General features: G+C 44.1%; 1 protein-coding gene across 1 annotated transcript; it reads right to left on the bottom strand.

Moving 5' to 3' along the window:
- Positions 1–412: 412 nt before the first annotated feature.
- Positions 413–16606, bottom strand: LOC127571909 (extracellular calcium-sensing receptor-like). The gene is given in 14 exon segments (XM_052018657.1): positions 413–618; positions 621–1274; positions 1277–1324; positions 3646–3771; positions 8091–8172; positions 8174–8283; positions 8736–8757; positions 10930–11084; positions 11144–11261; positions 11264–11383; positions 11385–11693; positions 14189–14256; positions 14338–14523; positions 16405–16606. Coding segments are annotated over 14 exon segments (2406 nt in total).
- Between the last annotated feature and the right edge of the window lie 1708 nt (positions 16607–18314).

The following is an 18314-nucleotide window of genomic DNA, read 5'->3' as shown; positions in this document are numbered from 1 at the left end:
TTCTATGGTTTGGGCAATACATGAGTAATTACAAGATAGAACTGAAGCACATCTTTTTTCAAACTTGTACGTTGAGCTTTGTATTTCTTTACTAATGCACATTATTAAAAATCCAATCCAATTTAAGGTGACACTTTTAGTCAAAATAAAACAAAAATTGCAGATGATGAAAATGCTGGGCAGAGAAAATGTTTTGGGTCAAAATTAATATTTTAGGTGACTGCTCTCAAAAGCTCTTTGACCTGAAACACTAACTCTGTTTCTCTTTTCCACAGATGCTGCCTGACCCACTGAATGTTTCCAGCACACTTCTGAGTGTTCAATGGAGGTACACAACATTGCAAACTAGTTGATTGGTTCAAAGCACTGGAGAGTTGCCATAAAATTGTACAGCCCCGTTCCTGAGGAGTGTTCAGGTCTTTTTCCCTTGGGATCTCTGCATTAAATATTTTTTTGTGTTCTTTTCTGGTTGAAGCAAAATGATGTAACACTTGGGAGCAAAAATGCAGAAAAGCAACCCAAAACTGGACGCCAAGATTGCAAACACCTCGACGGCCACTGAGTACTTGCCAGGGGAGCTGACGTAAGCTGGAATGAAGGTGATCCAGACAGCACAAATATTAGCATGCTGAAGGTTATGAAGGTTGCTTCATTGAAGTTGTCAGGTAGCTTTCGTGCTAAGAATGCGAGAGCACAGCATAGACATGCAAGAGCGCCAATATAACTGAACACACAACAGAAGTACACCATGGATCCGACATTGCACTCTAGTATAATGATAGCTTTGTAGTACTTAGTGCTGTTAACAGGGAAAGGAGGTGAGGTGGTGAGCCAGATAACACATATTATGGTTTGGACAGAGGTAAGACTAAAGACATTCAGTCTTTGATGCATTCGGCTGAACCACTTGAGCTTCTTGTTGTTGGGAAGTCTGGTTTTGAAGGCCATCAACACGACAATGGTTTTCCCCAGAATACAAGAGAGACAGAGAACAAAAGAGATGCTAAAAACTGTGTGGCGCAACATGCAAGACCAGACAGATGGGCGGTCAATGAAGGTCAGGGAACAGAGGAAGCAAAGGGTTAATGCAAACAGAAGCAGGAAGCTCAGTTCTGAGTTATTGGCCTTGACAAGAGGCGTTTCTTTGTGTTTGTAAAAGATAAAAGCCGTCGCTACTGTTAAAAAGGCTCCGATCACCGCAAGGGCCACAAGTGAACATCCCATCTCATCGTCAAAGGAGAGGAATTCAATTTTCTTAGGCACGCATTGGTTTCAGCTCGTTGGAACCAGTACTCTGGAGGACACTTTAAGCAAGACACTGAACCTAAAAGAAAGTAACACAACATATTATTGGTGCATCAAAATTATTCCCACACTGTGGCTCTTTAAAGCAAGTAAGGAGCAACATACTAAGCTGAGGGGCCAGATACGAAGTGCATCTGATCTCTCAGCTTTATGTCAGCGAAGCTGGCACATCTGGTGTGAACCCACTTATTTGAATGGGGTCACCAACCCTCATTAAAAATGTAAGTGGAGTTTGGCATTTCTTTAACCTTCTTTGAATGAATATTAATATTTATATTTAATTTACATAAATGATATTACTTCTAACTCAATTTATTAGATTTAAGATTTTATATTCTAAAACAATTAAAAGATATTTAAATATGCTTGCACTGTTTCTGAATGCTTCTGATTATCCCATACTGACAATGGAAAAGGATTTCCGACAGTATTGGCCAAGTAACTGCAAAGGTTAAGCTAAAGGCAACCAGGTATCCAGAGGAAGGAAAAAGTACGGCTGAGCTGGTGACGGAGTAGTCCTCCTCTTTCTTCTCAGGTAGTCCTTAAGGATTGATGATGATTCCCTTCCACTCCTGTGCGCTCTGAAGTGAAGGATGAGGCCACAGAATTTGCCACAGGCAGGATGGGCAGTTGGTTAGTTTGTGCGTCCTTCTATCATTTATGCCGGGCTCCTGTACCGCTCCTGATGCATGAATTCGAGGCTCTCACTGCCACCCTGGATGCTTCATCTCCACTTTTTCAGGGGCTAGCGATTCCCACGAGGAAGTGTGATGTGGCACATTCTTAAGAAGGTTTCAAGACCATCCTTAGATCTTTCTCCCGGCTCAAGTGGGAATCCCTCCCCATGACAGAGCTCGAAATCAATTGTCTGTTTCAGGAGTCTGGTTGAAGACTCTTTATGGATAGAAAAGGTCCAGAGGTTGAGAGGGATATTGGCCAAATGCAGGCAAATGGGACAAGATGGGCACCTTGGTCTTGGACAAGTTGGACCAAAGGACCTGTTTCTGTGCTGCATTACTCTATGACTCTATGGTATCTAGTATGTGAACGATGTAGCCTGTCCAATGGAGCTAAGTGGGTGGAATAAGGTCCTCAATGCTAGGGGTGTTGGCCTAGAAGAGGACACTGACATTGGTCTCTCTTATCCTTCCAGCATAGATTGAGTGGACAGTCAGAGATTTTTCCCAGGGCGACAATGGCTAACATGAGGGGACATAATTTTAAGGTGATTGGAGGAAGGTATAAGGGGGATGTCAGGGGGCGTTTTTTTACACAGAGGGTGGTGGGTGCGTGGAACGCACTGCCGGCAGAGGTTGTGGGGGCAGATACATTAGGGACACAAGAGACTCTTAGATAGACTCATGAATGATGGAGAAATGGGGAGCCATATGGGAGGGAAGGGTTAGATAGATCTTAGAGCAGGATAAAATGTCGGCACAACATTGTGGGCTGAAGGGCCTGTATTGTGTTGTAACGTTCTATGTTCCATGTTCATTAGTGGTACCTCTTCGGTGCCACGAGTTTTGTGCTGGGTCTGGGGTCCTTCTACCCTGACCAGCAATATCCCACCATGATTCCCTGAGATCTCTGGTCTAAGCAGAGGGGGCTTGGTAAGGGACACATTTGGCTTCTATGATCCTGGATTAGGGAGAGAGAAGGTTTCCATTTATATTGAGTGTAAGACACTTTAATGTATAAGTTCCCAAGGTAAGCTTTGCAGGCCAGCTACAGTTCAGTGGGTGGCACTTCTGCACAAAGTCAGGTTAATGTGCGGAACCAGTAAACCTGCCTTCTCGGGGAGAATGCAAAAAGAACCAGTGGCACTATTTTGAAGAACAGGAAAGTTATCCCCAAGGCAGATTATTTGGCGATAATTACTCCCTGCTGCTGGTGAATTGGCATCTCCATTTTTCTACAGAGCAAAAGTGACTAAAATGTGTAGTGATGACTGAGGTATCTATCACTCGCCTCTCCACTCTCAGACCTGATGCAGGGCTTCGACCCGAAACGTCGACAATTCCTTTCCCTCCACAGATTGCTGCTCGACCCACTGAGTTCCTCCAACAGATTGTTTGTTGTTCCAGATTCCAGCATCTGCAGTCTCTTGTGTCTCCAAAATATTTTGGGATCCTTGCTTCTGATTGCACTTTAACTTAAGGTGGATTTGAAAGGGTGGTAACTGGCTCCATTGTGATAACCTTCCTCCCCTCCACCTACTAGTTCATGGTCTATAATGGTGCCCATTGTAACAACTGTGGCAAGACTTTACGCACAAGAAAGATATACATCCAAATTCATGCACACCCATCACATTGTGATCTCACTATGTACACACCACACCTGTCATGTTGCTGATCTCACCATCTCCACATGGTATGCAGGTAAAACAACACAGTGGCATTTCTTTCTTGACAGTTTTCCAAGTGCCAGGGAGACAGCTGTCAGAGCAAACTCCACGAGGAACCTGGGATTAAAGGAATAACATTTTGTTCAATCCAGTGACCTCTGAAAGATCAAAGCATAACATTTGGTTTCTGGCACATGATATGTAAAAAGAGTGGCCAAAGGAACATGTATCATATGTTTTTTAGCCATCATTAATTAAAATTATCATAATAAAACATATTACAATAGAATTAAATCTTATTGTAATTTTACTTTCCAACTGTACTGAGGTTTTATTACAATAATTGTAATTAGTAAGACTATAAACATAAAATACATGTCTTACATTGATCACCCTTATTGCATCCAACCCCAAAACTCCTGAATTTAATATTGTAGTTGGAACATGGTAGTTGTAGGTGGTCTGGTACGGTAATTTGAATGCACAGGAACGTCAGAAGCTGCAGAGTGTAGTGGACTCTGCCCAACACATCACGGGCACGTCCCTCCAATACTGTAGTATCTACAGGAGGCGCTGCCTCAAGAAGGCAACATCCATCATCAAAGATCCCCACCATCCGGGCCATGCCATCTTCTCGCAGCTACCATCAGGCAGGAGGTACAGAAGCCTGAAGTCCCACACCACCAGGTTCAGGAACAGCTACTTCCCTTCAACCATTCGGTTCTTGAACCAACCAGCAAAACCCTGATCACTGCAGTTTAGCAGCACTACGGCCACTTTAATCAATTTGCACTAAAATGGACTTTGTTTTGTTTTGTTCTAATTGTGTTCTTTCTTGTAAAAATTGTGAATAATTTATGTTTAATTTAGTTTTTCTTGAGTTTGCTACTTATCTGATGCTCTGTGCCTGTGATGCTGCTGCAAGTAAGTGTTTCATTGTACCTGTGCACACATGGACTTGTGCATCTGACAATAAACTTGACTTTGACTTTCATCTTGACTTTGAATAGAGAAATGTGCATTCACAGACACAGACACAGACAGACAGACAGACAGACACACACACACACACACACACACACACACACACACACACACACACTGTCTACTGGCAACAGAGACAACAGAAAATATTACTTACAAAGAGAAGAATACTTGGTATTCACAGGATGTGACAGAGAATCATCTGCTTTTCTTTGCATCAGGCTGGCCTTGATCCAAAGGTTGGATAATATGGGGTGGAACTTTTTTTTACAATCTTGCCCTATGATTTCGGTTCACCACTGACTTACTATCACAGTGACCATGGGATGAGTGGCAAATGCCCAAAGGGAATTCTGCCGCAGTCATGACAATAGATTGTTGGCTCATAATAAATTTCTTTGAATTCTTTGAAACTTTACTTCTGTTGAATGGCACAGCCATAGCATTCTCCACACACGGGCGGAGAAAAAAAAGAAAAGTTTTGTTCTGAGCTATGAGCAACTGAAAGGTGTTGGTATTCAATGGGGCTTTGGAGTCAGTTCACAAACCACTGAAAGTTAGTGGACAGGTGCAGCAACCACTTAGGATGAAAAGTAGCACGTTGACCTTTATTTCAAGAGATCAGAGTCCAAGTAAAGACATCTTACAGCAATTGTACAGGACCCTGGTGAGATGCACCTGGGGAATACTGTGTACAAGTTTGGTCTCTCTATTGAGTGAAGAATATGCTTTGCAACAGAGTTGGTGCACTGAATGTTTACCAGATTGATTCCTGTGTTTGTCCTTTGAGGAGAGATTGTCCAGACTGGGCCTATACTCTCTTAAGTCTGAAAGAGTGAAAGATGACCTCATTGAAACATATAAAATTCACAGGATGTAAAAACATATAAAAACATATACAGGGTGGAGGCAGGGATTGATGTCTCTCTAGCTGTCTGAAACCAGGGCTCAGATTTCTCAAAATAAAGGATTGGCTGTTTGAGACCGAAATGAGAAGAAATTTTCTTCACCCTGAAGGTAGGTAGTCTTTGGAATTCCCTGCTCAAGAGACTTCTAGAGACTCAGTTGCTAAGTTGATATATTCAAGACAGATTGATGGATTTTTGAATACGAAGGTGATTTAAGTTAATGTTGGAATGTGGAAACTGAGATAAGGATCAATCTTACTGACCGGTGGAGTAGCATGTAGGACAATTGACTAACACACATGTGTGTTCTTATGATCTTAATGGAAGCCATTTTAGTTTTTTCGTTAAAACAAATGGCAATTTATACTGAATCAGTTCTTAATTTTAAATCTGAGAATGATTTTTGGGTGAAGGAAAGTATGGACACATGAAGATTGGCTTGAGGGTTTAAATGGGTACCCTGTTGCAAGCTCCTACAGAGCACTGACAAGTCCACATCAATGTTATGCAATGAAGTGGTCAGAATTTTACAGGATAAGATTTTGTGAATGAAATAAAAATGCAGAACAAATGGGAGTAGAAACTAATGAGATTTACTGATGAGGTCATTTGGTTCATTGTTTGTGATAGCTTTTTTGATAGATTTCTAATGCCTATTCCCATGCCAGGTTCTCTCCCCATAACCCTGTAAAGTAAATTGGTAAATAGTTTATTATTGTCACATGTACCAAGATACAGTGAAAAAACTTTGTTTTGCATGCTGTCCATGCAGATCATTTCATCACATCAGTGCATTGAGGTAATACAAGGGAAAAGCTACAACAGAATTCAGAATATATACAGTTACAGAGAAAGTGAAGTGCAGGCAGACAATAAGGTGCAAGGGCCATGACAAGGTAAATTGTGAGGTCAAGAGTCCACCTTATTGTACTAGGGGACTGTTCAATAGTTCTTATAATAACGGGATAGAAGCTGTCTTTGAGTCTGCTAGTTTGTGCTTTCAGGTTTTTAAGATAAGATATTAAGATAAGATATTTATTTATAGTCACATGTACATCGAAACACACAGTGAAATGCATCTTTTTTGCATTTACTAAGAATGTGCTGGGGGCAGCCCGCAAGTGTCACCACGCTTCCTTCGCCAACATAACACACCCACAGCTCCTAACCTGTGCGTCTTTGGAAAGTGGAGGAAACTGGAGCACCTGGAGGAAACCCTCGCAGACATGGGGAGAACGTACAAACTCCTTACAGACAGCAGCGGGAATTGAACCCGGGTTGCTGGCGCAGTAATAGTGTTTCGCTAACCACTACACTACTATGCCGCCTCTTTTCCCTTGCTTCTTAGAAAATATTATAATTTCTGTCATAACCACACCCCGTAGTGAAACATTAAATACTCTGTGGATGAGAACAATAGAGTCATAGAATTGTACAACACAGAATCAGGACCTTCAGCCCAACTTGTCCATTCAACCATGATGCACATCTTCACTAAACCCATTTGCCCTCATTAGACCCATGTCCCTCTACTCTTCCTACCCAAATGTCTGTCCAAATGCCCTATAAATGCTGTAATTATACCCACCTCTACCACTTCCTCTGGCAGCTCGTTCCATATACCCACCACCCTCTACGTGAAAACTTGTCCCTCAGGTCCCCTTTAAATCTTTTCCCTCTCCCTTAAACCAGTACCCTCTAGTTTTAGACTCCTCCACCCTAGGAAAAGACTGTGACGATGTCCCCTATCATTACTCTCCATAATTTTATGAACCTCTATAAGGTCAACCCCTCAGCCTCCTATGTTCCAAACAAAGCCACCCTATCTAATCTCTCCTTATAAGTAAAAATGCTCCAATTCAGGCAATGTCCTGGTGAATCTCTTCTGCACTCTTTCCAATGCTACCACATCCTTCCTGTAGTGAAGCCTGACCAATTGTATGAAAAGAGATTTCTTGTAAACTCTCACCCACTTAGTTGCCAGTTTCAAATTAATGCTGCCATCTCACTCACTGCCAACCAGATGAAATAATCTTTCTCTATTCACTTTTCATAAACTAGAATATAAATTATTGCCAGCAAAATAAGTAGGTTATATGTAGTGATTGCCAATTTTAATTTGTCCTTGATAGGACGGTGGCAGGTGTTCTACCTTAACAGCAGTGTATAGAAAGGTTCATCCAGCATGATGTTACGGAGGTGATTCCAAACCCTAGATCCAGCAGTGATGAGAAAGATTGAGTCTAAATCACTCAAGAAGACTGAGTTGCTGTTTACTGATTGCCTTTATTTTTCCTGGCGTTGGAGTCACTGTATTACCTTAATGTAATTATGCATGGCGTGATCTGTCTGGATGGCATGTAAAACAAAAGTTTTTTCACTGGATCTCGCTTCATGTGACAATGATAAGCCCAATACCCAATACAATCCAATTCATTGAGGAAGAGGATGGCTGAAGAACTGTCAATGTGATGACACTCTTCAACGCTATAAAGTCATTTCAAGACCATTCTGCAATCTGTATTTTGTAAACATGAACTCACCTCCGTTTTTTCCATCTATCCAAATAATGTCCTCTTTGTTTATGTGTAGTCTTTTCTCAAATTCTACAAGTCCATCATAGTGTCCCAATTGTTACAACATGAGGAACTCCTTCAGAATTGGTTTGCCAGTTTACCAATTCATATAATGGGACTGTATCCAAGTTTTCATCAAAATATATGTATTCTCCATTCTTAGCTGTGAAATTTCACAGCATACATATGGTGAAGTAGCTTGAATAAATGGAGAAAAAAAGAGAATAAATTAGTCATAAGTCATGGTGAGATTTCAATTTGCAATACAACTATTCTGTTGTTATGGATTAAAATTAGAAAAAAAATTTTTAAAATGTTTCCTCAAACAAAAGATATAAAAAAGATCCTTTAGGAAATTAGAAAGCTAGTCATGAATAAGTACTACTTTCCATTTTAAAAGCACTGTGATCTGGAATGTGCTCCTGAAAGGTTGATGCAAGCAGGTTGGATGAAGGGTATCAAAAGGATATTTTGAAAGTATGCAGGAATCTGGTCGAAAGGTAGGGTCAAATAGATGGCTTTTTCATAGAATCAGACACACATGCCTCATTTAGCATCAAAGACATGATTACTACAGATTGGATATAAGAAATCAAGAGAAAATGCAGGAAATACACAGGCATTTGCTGTTTAAACTCTAAGCAGAAAGAAAGAGGGAGGTTAACCTTGCAAATCTCAAAAAAACAATTTTTATCCTGACTGATTTCTCCCTATTAGGAATGTAACACTGAGGTTAAGCATTGCAATGTGCACTCAGGCTCCAGCTCCAGCGACCCTGGATTCAGTCCTGACCTCCTGTACTGTCTGTGCGAAGTTTGCACATTCTCCCCGTGACTGCGTGAGTTTTCCCTCAAGTGCTCTGGTCCCCTCCCATATCCCAGAAACATGCAGGTTAGAAGGTTAGTTGGCTGCTGTAAACTGCCCCTGGTTTAATTGAATGGTAGAGTCTCGGGGAGTTGATGGTAATGTTACAGGTAAAATTAATGGGGGGAAGGGGATCTACTTGAGAGCAGGCCATAATGGTTCTTTCAATGTCATGAGGAAATATGGAGGAGCAGAGAAGAGTGAGAACTATCGTGGATGTGACAACTTTGTCTGTGGGTCTTGATGAGCAGTCAGCAATGATCATCGAACTGAGGACTGCCAACTGCATTTCAAGGGCAGGTTTCTTCCTGGGTGAATGTGGAGCAGTTTATCCACCAAGAGTACTTCTGTGCGAACCTCCCTCTCATAACAAGGAAATTGGCAGGTAAAAAAATGAAAGCTCCAGCTAAAAAAAATCTTGGATGAATTTCCACCGAATCTCCCGTTTAACTTTCCCATAACCCCAAATCTCATATTTAAATGAATTTTCCCCTGAGCTTCTGCCCAGAGTCCACCAGAAACTACACTGAGGTTGGCCACTTTTAGGGAATAGATCTGGATAGTCCCCAATCCTCAATAGATTGAGATGAGGCTGCTTTATCAATTTTGATGAAGGTTCTTGGACCTGAAATGCTATCTGCTTCTCTCTCCACAGACGCTGCCTGACTGCTGAGTATTTCCAGCATTTTCTGGTTTATTTCAGATTTCCAGCCTTTGCTGTGTTTCATTTCATGCTTTATCAAACGTGTTGAGCTCAATGATTCCCTGAACGTTCCTGCCAACCTGAAATGATGTCTAACAGTGAAGTGATGCAAGATTGTCTCTTTCAAGGAGTCTCTCTCCTTGCATTTAGAAAGACACCACACTTGCAAAGCCAAGGTTCACTAACAGCTGCTTCCCTTCAGCCATTCAGTTCTTGAACCAAACCTGCACAGCCCTAATCGCTAGTCAGTACAGCAACACTATGACCACTTTAACCACTGCACTATAATGGACTTTAGATTCTTTTTGTTCTAATTGTGTTCTTTCTTGTATAATTTTGTACAATGTATGTTTAATTTAGATTTTTTCTTGTGAATGTTGTGCCTCTGATACCATGTGCCTGTGATGCGGCTGCAAGTAAGTTTTTCATTGCACCTGTGCACACATGTACTTGTGCAGATGACAATAAACTCCACTTTGACTTTGAAGCCGATTTATCAAGGGCAAGTTTATGCTTAAACTGGGAGCATGAACTTCCCCTACAGAGGCTAGGAAACTGCAAAGTCCAGGGTGACTTGCAATAAATTTAAAAATACAGAAGAGACACAGAGACTGCAGATTCTGGAATCTGGAGCAACAAACCAGCTGCTGGAGGAACTCAACAGGTCAGGCAGCATCTCTGGAGGGAAATGGACAGTTGACATTTCCAGTCGAAACCCCTTCATCTGAACTGAAAGCTAGAGGGGAGATAGCCAGTATGATGGGGAAGGGGTGGAGCAAGAGCTGGCAAGCAATAGTCAAAGTTGAGTTTATTGTCAGATGCACAAGTTCCATGTGTGCACAGGTGCAATGAAAAACTTACTTGCAGCAGCATCACAGGCACAGAGCATCAGATAAGCAGCATTCACAAGAAAAACACAAACATAAATTATGCAACATTTTTACAGAAAAGAACACAATTAGTACAAAAAAAAAAACACAAGGTCCACTTTAGTTCACAGGTGGATCCAGGTGAGGAGGGGTGATAGGCAGATGGGAGAGGGGAGGGGGTGAAATAGTGACAGAGGCCGGGAGGTGATAGATGGGGGAAAGGGCTGCAGATGATGAAATCTTCAAATATTTTCAGGAAAAGCACAGGCCACGATCTTTGAAAAATATATCCTCTTCTAAAATAAATCGCTGGAAAATCAAAACACCCTACCTCCCAAAGGTCAAGCTGTGAGAAAGTAAAGTTTGTCTTTACTAGCATAATGTTAAGTGAATATGCTATTGCATACACTGCTTTGTAGACGTTGTAAGCTATTCTCAGCTGTGACACGTCAGTGTACTGGTTGTCCACTTCTTCCAACCTTTCCTCGCCCGTGCAGAGTTTACCCTGAGCCCCACCGTCTGCCTGACCTGAAGTTTTCCGGCATTTCAAAGAAGCAGTTAAACGTGGTTTCCCAAAATTCAGTCACGAAGACGTTTTCCTGGATACTTCGAAGGATGGACCTGGAGAAGGAACTCTTTCCATCCTGGCAGCGTTGCCCTGGGAACGGCAAAACCCACTGTCCCTGCCAGGAATCTTGCCGCCTCGTTCGGAGAGAGTTAGGCATTGTGACCCAAGACTCACTACCGATCCACTGGATCCCCGTCACGTTCTGGCGGACGATTTCCTGGAGCAGAACCGCCATGTCTGCCTGAGCAACAAAGGCCACAAACGATTTTGGTGCTGGCTTCTTTGATGGTTTTGATGAGATTCTGAAGCTTCGCTTTGGAGTCCGTCTTGTGGACTGCCGCCGAGAACGCAATACAAATACCGAGACTCCTCATGCTCTTGATGATCTCGTCCATGGCCAAGGCACCATAAGTGGAGTTGCTCCTTATTGTCCCAATCCAATTCCATCCAAAGTACTTGACAAGCTGGGCTAGACCGTCGACTTGGTGATAGTCATTTGGAATGGTTCGGAAAAAAGTTGGGAACTCGTACATGTTGTTGAGATAGTCGTACGCGGAGGAATAACTAAACTGGTGAGAGTGAACAAAAGTGATATTAGAAGTTGGGATTGCAAATTGGATTTGAATCCTGAAATCAAGAGACTGTAGATGCTGGAATCTGGAGCAACAAGCAGTGGCTGGAGGAACTCAGTGGGTCGAGCAGCATCTGTGGGGGGGGAAAGGAATTGTCGACGTTTGGGTTGTAGGGTTTTGAACTGAAACATTGCCAATCTCTTTCTCCCCACAGATGCCGCTCGACCCACTGAGTTTCTCCATTAGATTGTCCTGTTGAACTCTGACATTCTCGCATTATGATTGGCTCACAGGTTGAGAATATACCAAATATTAAAATATCCGCTGAGGAGAATTTCAAATCAGGAGCTGCATAAAAAATGAAAAACCCAAAACAATTCCTTTCCCCCCACAGACTCACCCCCCGATTCCAGCATCTGCAGTCTCTTGTGTCTCCATGAAGGACCTGTTGTCCAAAAGATTGAAAGGAGAAGCTGGAGATGGCTGGGGCATGTGCGTCCAACATCTCCAGACTCACTGCTCCCACACTGGACGTGAGGGAGTCAAGGGGGAGGTCGAGCCGAGGATGTGGGCGAAGAGAGTGGGTGGGGTGGGGTGGGGTGGGGGGGCAGAAGAGACAGCAGAGAGCAGACAGCATCCAGACAGCAGAGAGGCCACAGACCGTCAGTAATGAAAATAGAACAGTACAAAACAGGAACGGGCCATTCGGCCACCATGTCTGTGTCGACCATGATGCCAATCTAAGCTCGTCCCATCAACCTGCACATGGTCCATATCCCTCCATTCCCTGCCTAAACACCCCTTAGACACCACGATTGCATCTGCTTCTGCCACCTACCGGGCAGCATGTTCCAGGCACCTTCCACACTCTGTGTAAAAAAACATGCTTCGTCAATCTTCTTTGAACTTTCCCCCTCTCACCTTAAACCTACACCTCTAGTATTGACATTTCCATCCCGCAGAAGGGACTCTTGACTACCTACCCCTACCTACGCCTCTCACAACTTGATAGATTTCTATCAGGACACCCCTCAGCCTCCAAAGAGTGATGGCCCTTCAAGGAAGCTTTTGAGGCAAAGGGGACTGAATAATAAATGCTTCCTGCCAAGGATATAAGGATTAGACATAAAAAGAGAAACTGCTGGAAACACACAGCAGAACAGAAAATGAGGGATGATCTTATAGAAGTGTATAAAATAATGAGGGGCGGAGACAGAGTGAATTCAGCAGTCTTTTTCCCCCGAGTTGGGGAATCAAAAACTAGAGGGCATAGGTTTAAGGTGAGAGGAGAGAGATTTAATAGGAACTTGAAGGGCAACTTTTTCACCCAGAAGGTGCAAGTATATGCAATGAGCTGCCAGAGGAAGTGGTTGAGGCAGGTATATTAACCACATTTAAAAGCTACTTGGACAGGTATATGGATAGGAAATGTTTAGAGGGATATGGGCCAAACACAGGCAGGTGGGATTGGCTTAGATGGGTATCTTGGTCGGCATGGACCAGTTGGGTCAAAGGACCTGATTCCATGGTGTTTTGACTCTATAGCTGGGTTCTGGAGATTGGAATGGGACCTTAAATGTTAACTATACTCCTCTCGCCACAGATGCTGCCTGACCCGCTGTGTCATAGAGTGATACAGCATGAAAACAGGCCCTTCGGCCCAACTGGTCCATGCTGACCAAGACGCCCCATCCAAGCTATTCCCATTTGCCAGCATTGGGCCCATAACCTTCTAAACCTTTCCTATCCATGGACCTGTCCGACTGTCTTTTAAGAGTTGTTGATGTACCTGCCTCAACCACTTCCTCTGGCAGCTCGTTCCACATACATACCACCCTTTGTGTAAAAATATTGCCCCTCCAGTTCCCATTAAATCTTTCACTCAATGCTTGGGTGTTTCCAGCATTTTTAAAATTTTGATTCAGATTTCCAGCATCTGTAGTTTTTTTTAGCAAACAACAACCGCAAATCAAAGATTGTGTCAATAATGGAAAAATATTCATGGAGACTGTTGATGATGCCTTTTTAGCAGAAAGGACGAGTTGATACAATTACATAAAATGAAGTTAAAAAGTGTACCTGAAGGGGGAGTAGGGTGCGTGCCCACAGATCCTTGGAACCGGGGAAAGTTTGCAAGAGTGGTTAGCCTGGCCTTGTCACTGTGCTACAGCTTGGAAACTCCCTCTCCAGCAGACTCTGGATATGCATTTACCAGAAGGACGGCTCCTCAAGGCCAATTAGGTACAAGGAATAGACGTTGGCCTTGTCAAGTAAGCAAATAGATATAAGAGGCTCTCAGACGCATGAATGTGCAGAGAATGGAGGGATATGGATACTGTGTAGGCAGAAAGTTTAGTTAGGCGTTGACTTGCTAGCTTAATTAGTTCGGCACAACATTGTGGGCCGAAGGGCCTGTTCCTGTGCTGGTCTTATATTGTATGAAATGAAGCAGCGACAGAATAGACGCGAGAGTGCACGGAGAAGCGCCCTACCATTGTAACATTGAAGGGGGTAATGACCCTCGCCACCGCCACGGACTGCATGGACTCCGCGTCCGTGACTATGGTCGGGATGTTGGAAGTGGTCTTGCACTTCGGGTCAGCAAGGGTTCCTCCTGTCCGCTAATGAGCAGAGTGGTCACTTTGGTTGACATCGCGGGATCCCCGCAGCCCGTCGTGGATCTGATATCCCAGGGTAATGTTGGGCAGGAGGGTCTGGTTCCTGTTTATTTCTTCGATGGTGTAGATCATGGTCTGGGCGAACTGGAACTGCGTGAAATCAAACTGCGAGACAGCGTTAGAAGTTGTGCAGTGCATATAGAAGCGATCTTAAGTTGAAAGAAAACGAAGCAGTGAAATTAGAATCTAGGACTCTCCACAACTTAGAACCACTTTGAGGGGAAACGTGCCGATAAGTTCCGCAGTTCCCTGCTTAACAGGGACATGGCTTTTCAAGTGCACAGTTTGGTTAGAGAAAGGGATGAAAGCGAGCTTTCAATTAATCTGTTCAGAGTTTTCCTATACACTAATCCCCCCCCTGCACTTTCACCAAATTCGGCGGCGTTATCCCAATTTTTCACGGAATGAGTACACGATTAACCAAGAGAAAATCCTCTTCAAGCACCGTGTTTGGCGCCACAGCGAAGTTCCTGTTATATTGGTCTGTGGTTATTACAGGGATAAGAACCAACGGGTGTGTTTCAACTCTCTGATGAACAAGTCCTGAAAAAGGGGCAACACACAGAAGGCTGGAGGAACTCAGCAGGTCGGGAAGCATCAGAGAGAAATGGACGGTCGACCCGAAAAGTCAACTGTTCTTTTCCTTCCACAGATACTGCCCGACCCGCTGGGATCCCCCAGCACCTTCGTGCGTTGCTCCAGATTTCCAGCATCAGCTATCTCCACCGTGATGAAGGGAATGGGACCTGAAACGCTAACTGCTTCTCTCTCCCCAGACGCTGCCTGGCCAGCTGAGTTTCTCGCATTTTATTTTTATTTTCATTTTTATCCCCTTTTATTTCAGATTTCCAGCATCTGAAGTTTTTTTTTAAATTTTCAGATAATAAATGAAACACTCGAGTAAAACACTGGGCGGTGAACGTCTTCACGAGTTAGTTGGAAGTAGGGCTTTAAGCAATTTTATTGCACATCTTCGCAACCAAAGCCATTCTCCCTACCAGGAGGATACCCATTACAATAAGGAATTAGCGACATTAGTGCTAGTGTATTCTGATTTCATTCAGAGAGAAATCAAACGCGAGGGAACGGTAACGAGAAGAAAGCAGTCGAGACCTTAGAATCAAATTTGACGGTGTTTCCAACATACTCATGGGCAGCACCTACGGAAACTCGGCAAAACACCCGGGTATTTAGTTCAATGCTATCTAACTGAAAGCACGTTTTGGGTTGGAATAAAGCGGGGCGGGATGTACTCGAACGCTCGGAGTTCAGTGAGACTGAAGCCACAGAACTAAATACGGGATAAAATTTACAGCGGGTTTGGCGTCGCCCGCACCCCTTAGAAATTTGGAGACACGGGAGACTGCAGATACCGGAATCCGGAGCAACGAACAATCTACTGGGGGAACTCAGCGGGTCAGGCGCATCTATGGAGGGAAGTGGACAGTCCACGCTTTGGGACTTTCAGTCCAGGTGAAGTCCACCAAACGCTCCCTCCACAGGTGCTGCCTGACCCGCTGAGTTCCTCCAGCGCCTTTGTGTGTATTGCTCCAGATTCCAGCATCTGCAGTCTCCTGTGTCTACACGTTGGGTCGAAACCTGACGAAACGTTGACAATTCCTTCCTCCACACCCCCTCCCTCCCCAGACCCCCCCCCCCCCCCACACACACACACAGACGCTGCTCGACCTGCTGACTTCCTCCAGCAGATTGTTAGCGTCTCCTTCCCATTTCACGCCCATTGCTTTTTTTTGGCGGCCTCCTACTCAACGGTTACCACCTGACGCGCTTTAACTTTGAAGCGCACGTCTCTCCATGCGATGGAGTTTCGCCTGGAGTGTGGGATGTTACTCTAATCGCAATATTAAAGGCCCACGCAGTCACTGCAACTATCCCACAGCTTAACAACCTACGTCCGTCTTTACAACCTTAGATGCCAACGTTTAAGATACAATTCATATCCACACTAAGTAAATCAAGAGAGCAAACCTTGCTCCTTTCTTCTGTGGATGGAAGGACTGACCTTTTACACACGGGGGCTCCGGGGGGTGATCGGAAGTCGAGAGATTGCTCCTCTCGGTAGTAGTGGATGTTGAACGACCCGCCAACCACTATATCTCCGTCCTTCCAAAACCGAGGCAAGTCAAACCTTCCCCGAAGTCGGCAGAGTGAATCATTCTCCCCGAAAATGGGAACAAGCAAGAGGTGCATCGGAAGCAGAAAGCGGGCCATGTCAGAACACCGGTTACCAAGTGCTGGGTAACACTATTCCTGGGTGGGTTTATATATCCGTGCAGGCTCCACAGACACTCAAATTACAGCACAATGGGCCGACATTGCCATGAATTGATTAAAATATCAGAGAATTGGAACAATTCCAGAAGATGCAGTACAAGATTCTGCTCCTGTCTCCAGAGGAGAGCATCCAAGGTTCGTATATATTCCTTCGTGGGCAAAATTATTTGGGGAGAAGTCATAGAGTTGTAGAGCAATACAGCACGGATACAGACCCTTCGGCCCAACCAGTCCATACTGACCATAGTGCCCATCCAGCTAGTCCCAATTTCCTGCCTTTGGCCCATGTCCCTCCAAGCCCCACCCTCCATGTAACTATTCAAGTGCTTCTTAAATGATACTGTTGTACCTGCCTCAACCACTTCCTCTGGCAGCTTGTTCCATATACTCACCACCCTCTGTGTGAAAAAGTTGCTCCTCGTCCCTTTTAAATCTTTCCCCTCTCACCCTAAATCTACGCCCCCTAGTTTTGGACTCCCCTACCCTGGGGGAAAGACTGTTACCATCCACCTTATCTATGCCTCTCATAATTTTAAACATTTCTATAATGTTGCCCCTCATTCTCCTACACTAGGAGACCTCACCTGGCCAAGCTCTCCTTATAACTCAGGCCCTCTAATCCCAGAAACATCCTCGTAAAGTCAGTCTATCTGAGTGCTAAAGTTGCAACTTGTTACAGATCAACCAGCTGTAAAGGGCCAGTGTGGCTTAACATAACCCCATTAGCCAATATTGAGCTGGTCTCCCAGCAGTAGCTTTCAAATTGCCAGGATGTTGCAGGAATGTATCCAGAAATCCTGATCGCTCTGTGCATTTACAGATAGACTGTAACATCTCCATACATTGCCACTCTTATGATTGTTCATGAAGTTTGGAATTAGAATGGTAAACTGCAGTTACAGCCATTCAGAACACATCCATGCACTGAGGGAACCCTTTTCTTCGACTAACCCCAATTGTTGGTCCAGATAACACGTTAGTAATTCAACGCCCATCCATAATTTCAGACTCAGAATCAGGTTTATTATCACTGACATATGTTGCGAAATTTGTTGTTTTGCGGCAGCAGTACAGTGCAAGACATAAAGATGACAAGAACTTACAGAAATAAATAAATAGTGCAAAAGAGAAGTAACAAGGTAATGTTCATGGGTTCCACTCCGCCACCAGATTTCCGAATGGTCCATGAACCCATGAGCACAAACTCATTATTCCTCCTCAAATAGACTAGAGGCTAAAATCAACCATATTGGCCGGGTCTGGAGTCACATATTGGCAGACCGGGTAAGGATGGCAAATTTCCACCCCTGGAGACACAGGAGACTGCAGGTGCTGGAACCCGGAGCAATGAACAAAATGCTGGGGGAACTCAGCAGATCAGGCAGCATCTGTGGAGGCAGAGGCATGGTCGACGTTTCCGGTCGAGACCCTGCATGAGGACTGAGAGTGTAGAGGGACACTAGCCAGTAGCAAGAGGTGAGAGGGAGGGGTGGGGCAGGGGCTGGTAGGCGATAGGTGGAACCAGGTGAGGTGCAGGTGATGGGAAGATGGAGTCGGGAGGGGAGGGTAATGAATCTAGGTAATGAGGATGACAGCGGGGAATAGAAAAGGTGAACAAAGAGAGAGCGAAGCTCGGTGACCAGTA

This window comes from Pristis pectinata, chromosome 6 (genome assembly GCF_009764475.1).
Source record: "Pristis pectinata isolate sPriPec2 chromosome 6, sPriPec2.1.pri, whole genome shotgun sequence".
In the NCBI taxonomy this organism is placed as follows: Eukaryota; Metazoa; Chordata; class Chondrichthyes; order Rhinopristiformes; family Pristidae; genus Pristis; species Pristis pectinata.
The sequence above is the reverse complement of the archived record's forward strand: the minus strand, read 5'-3'. Positions and strand labels throughout refer to the sequence as shown.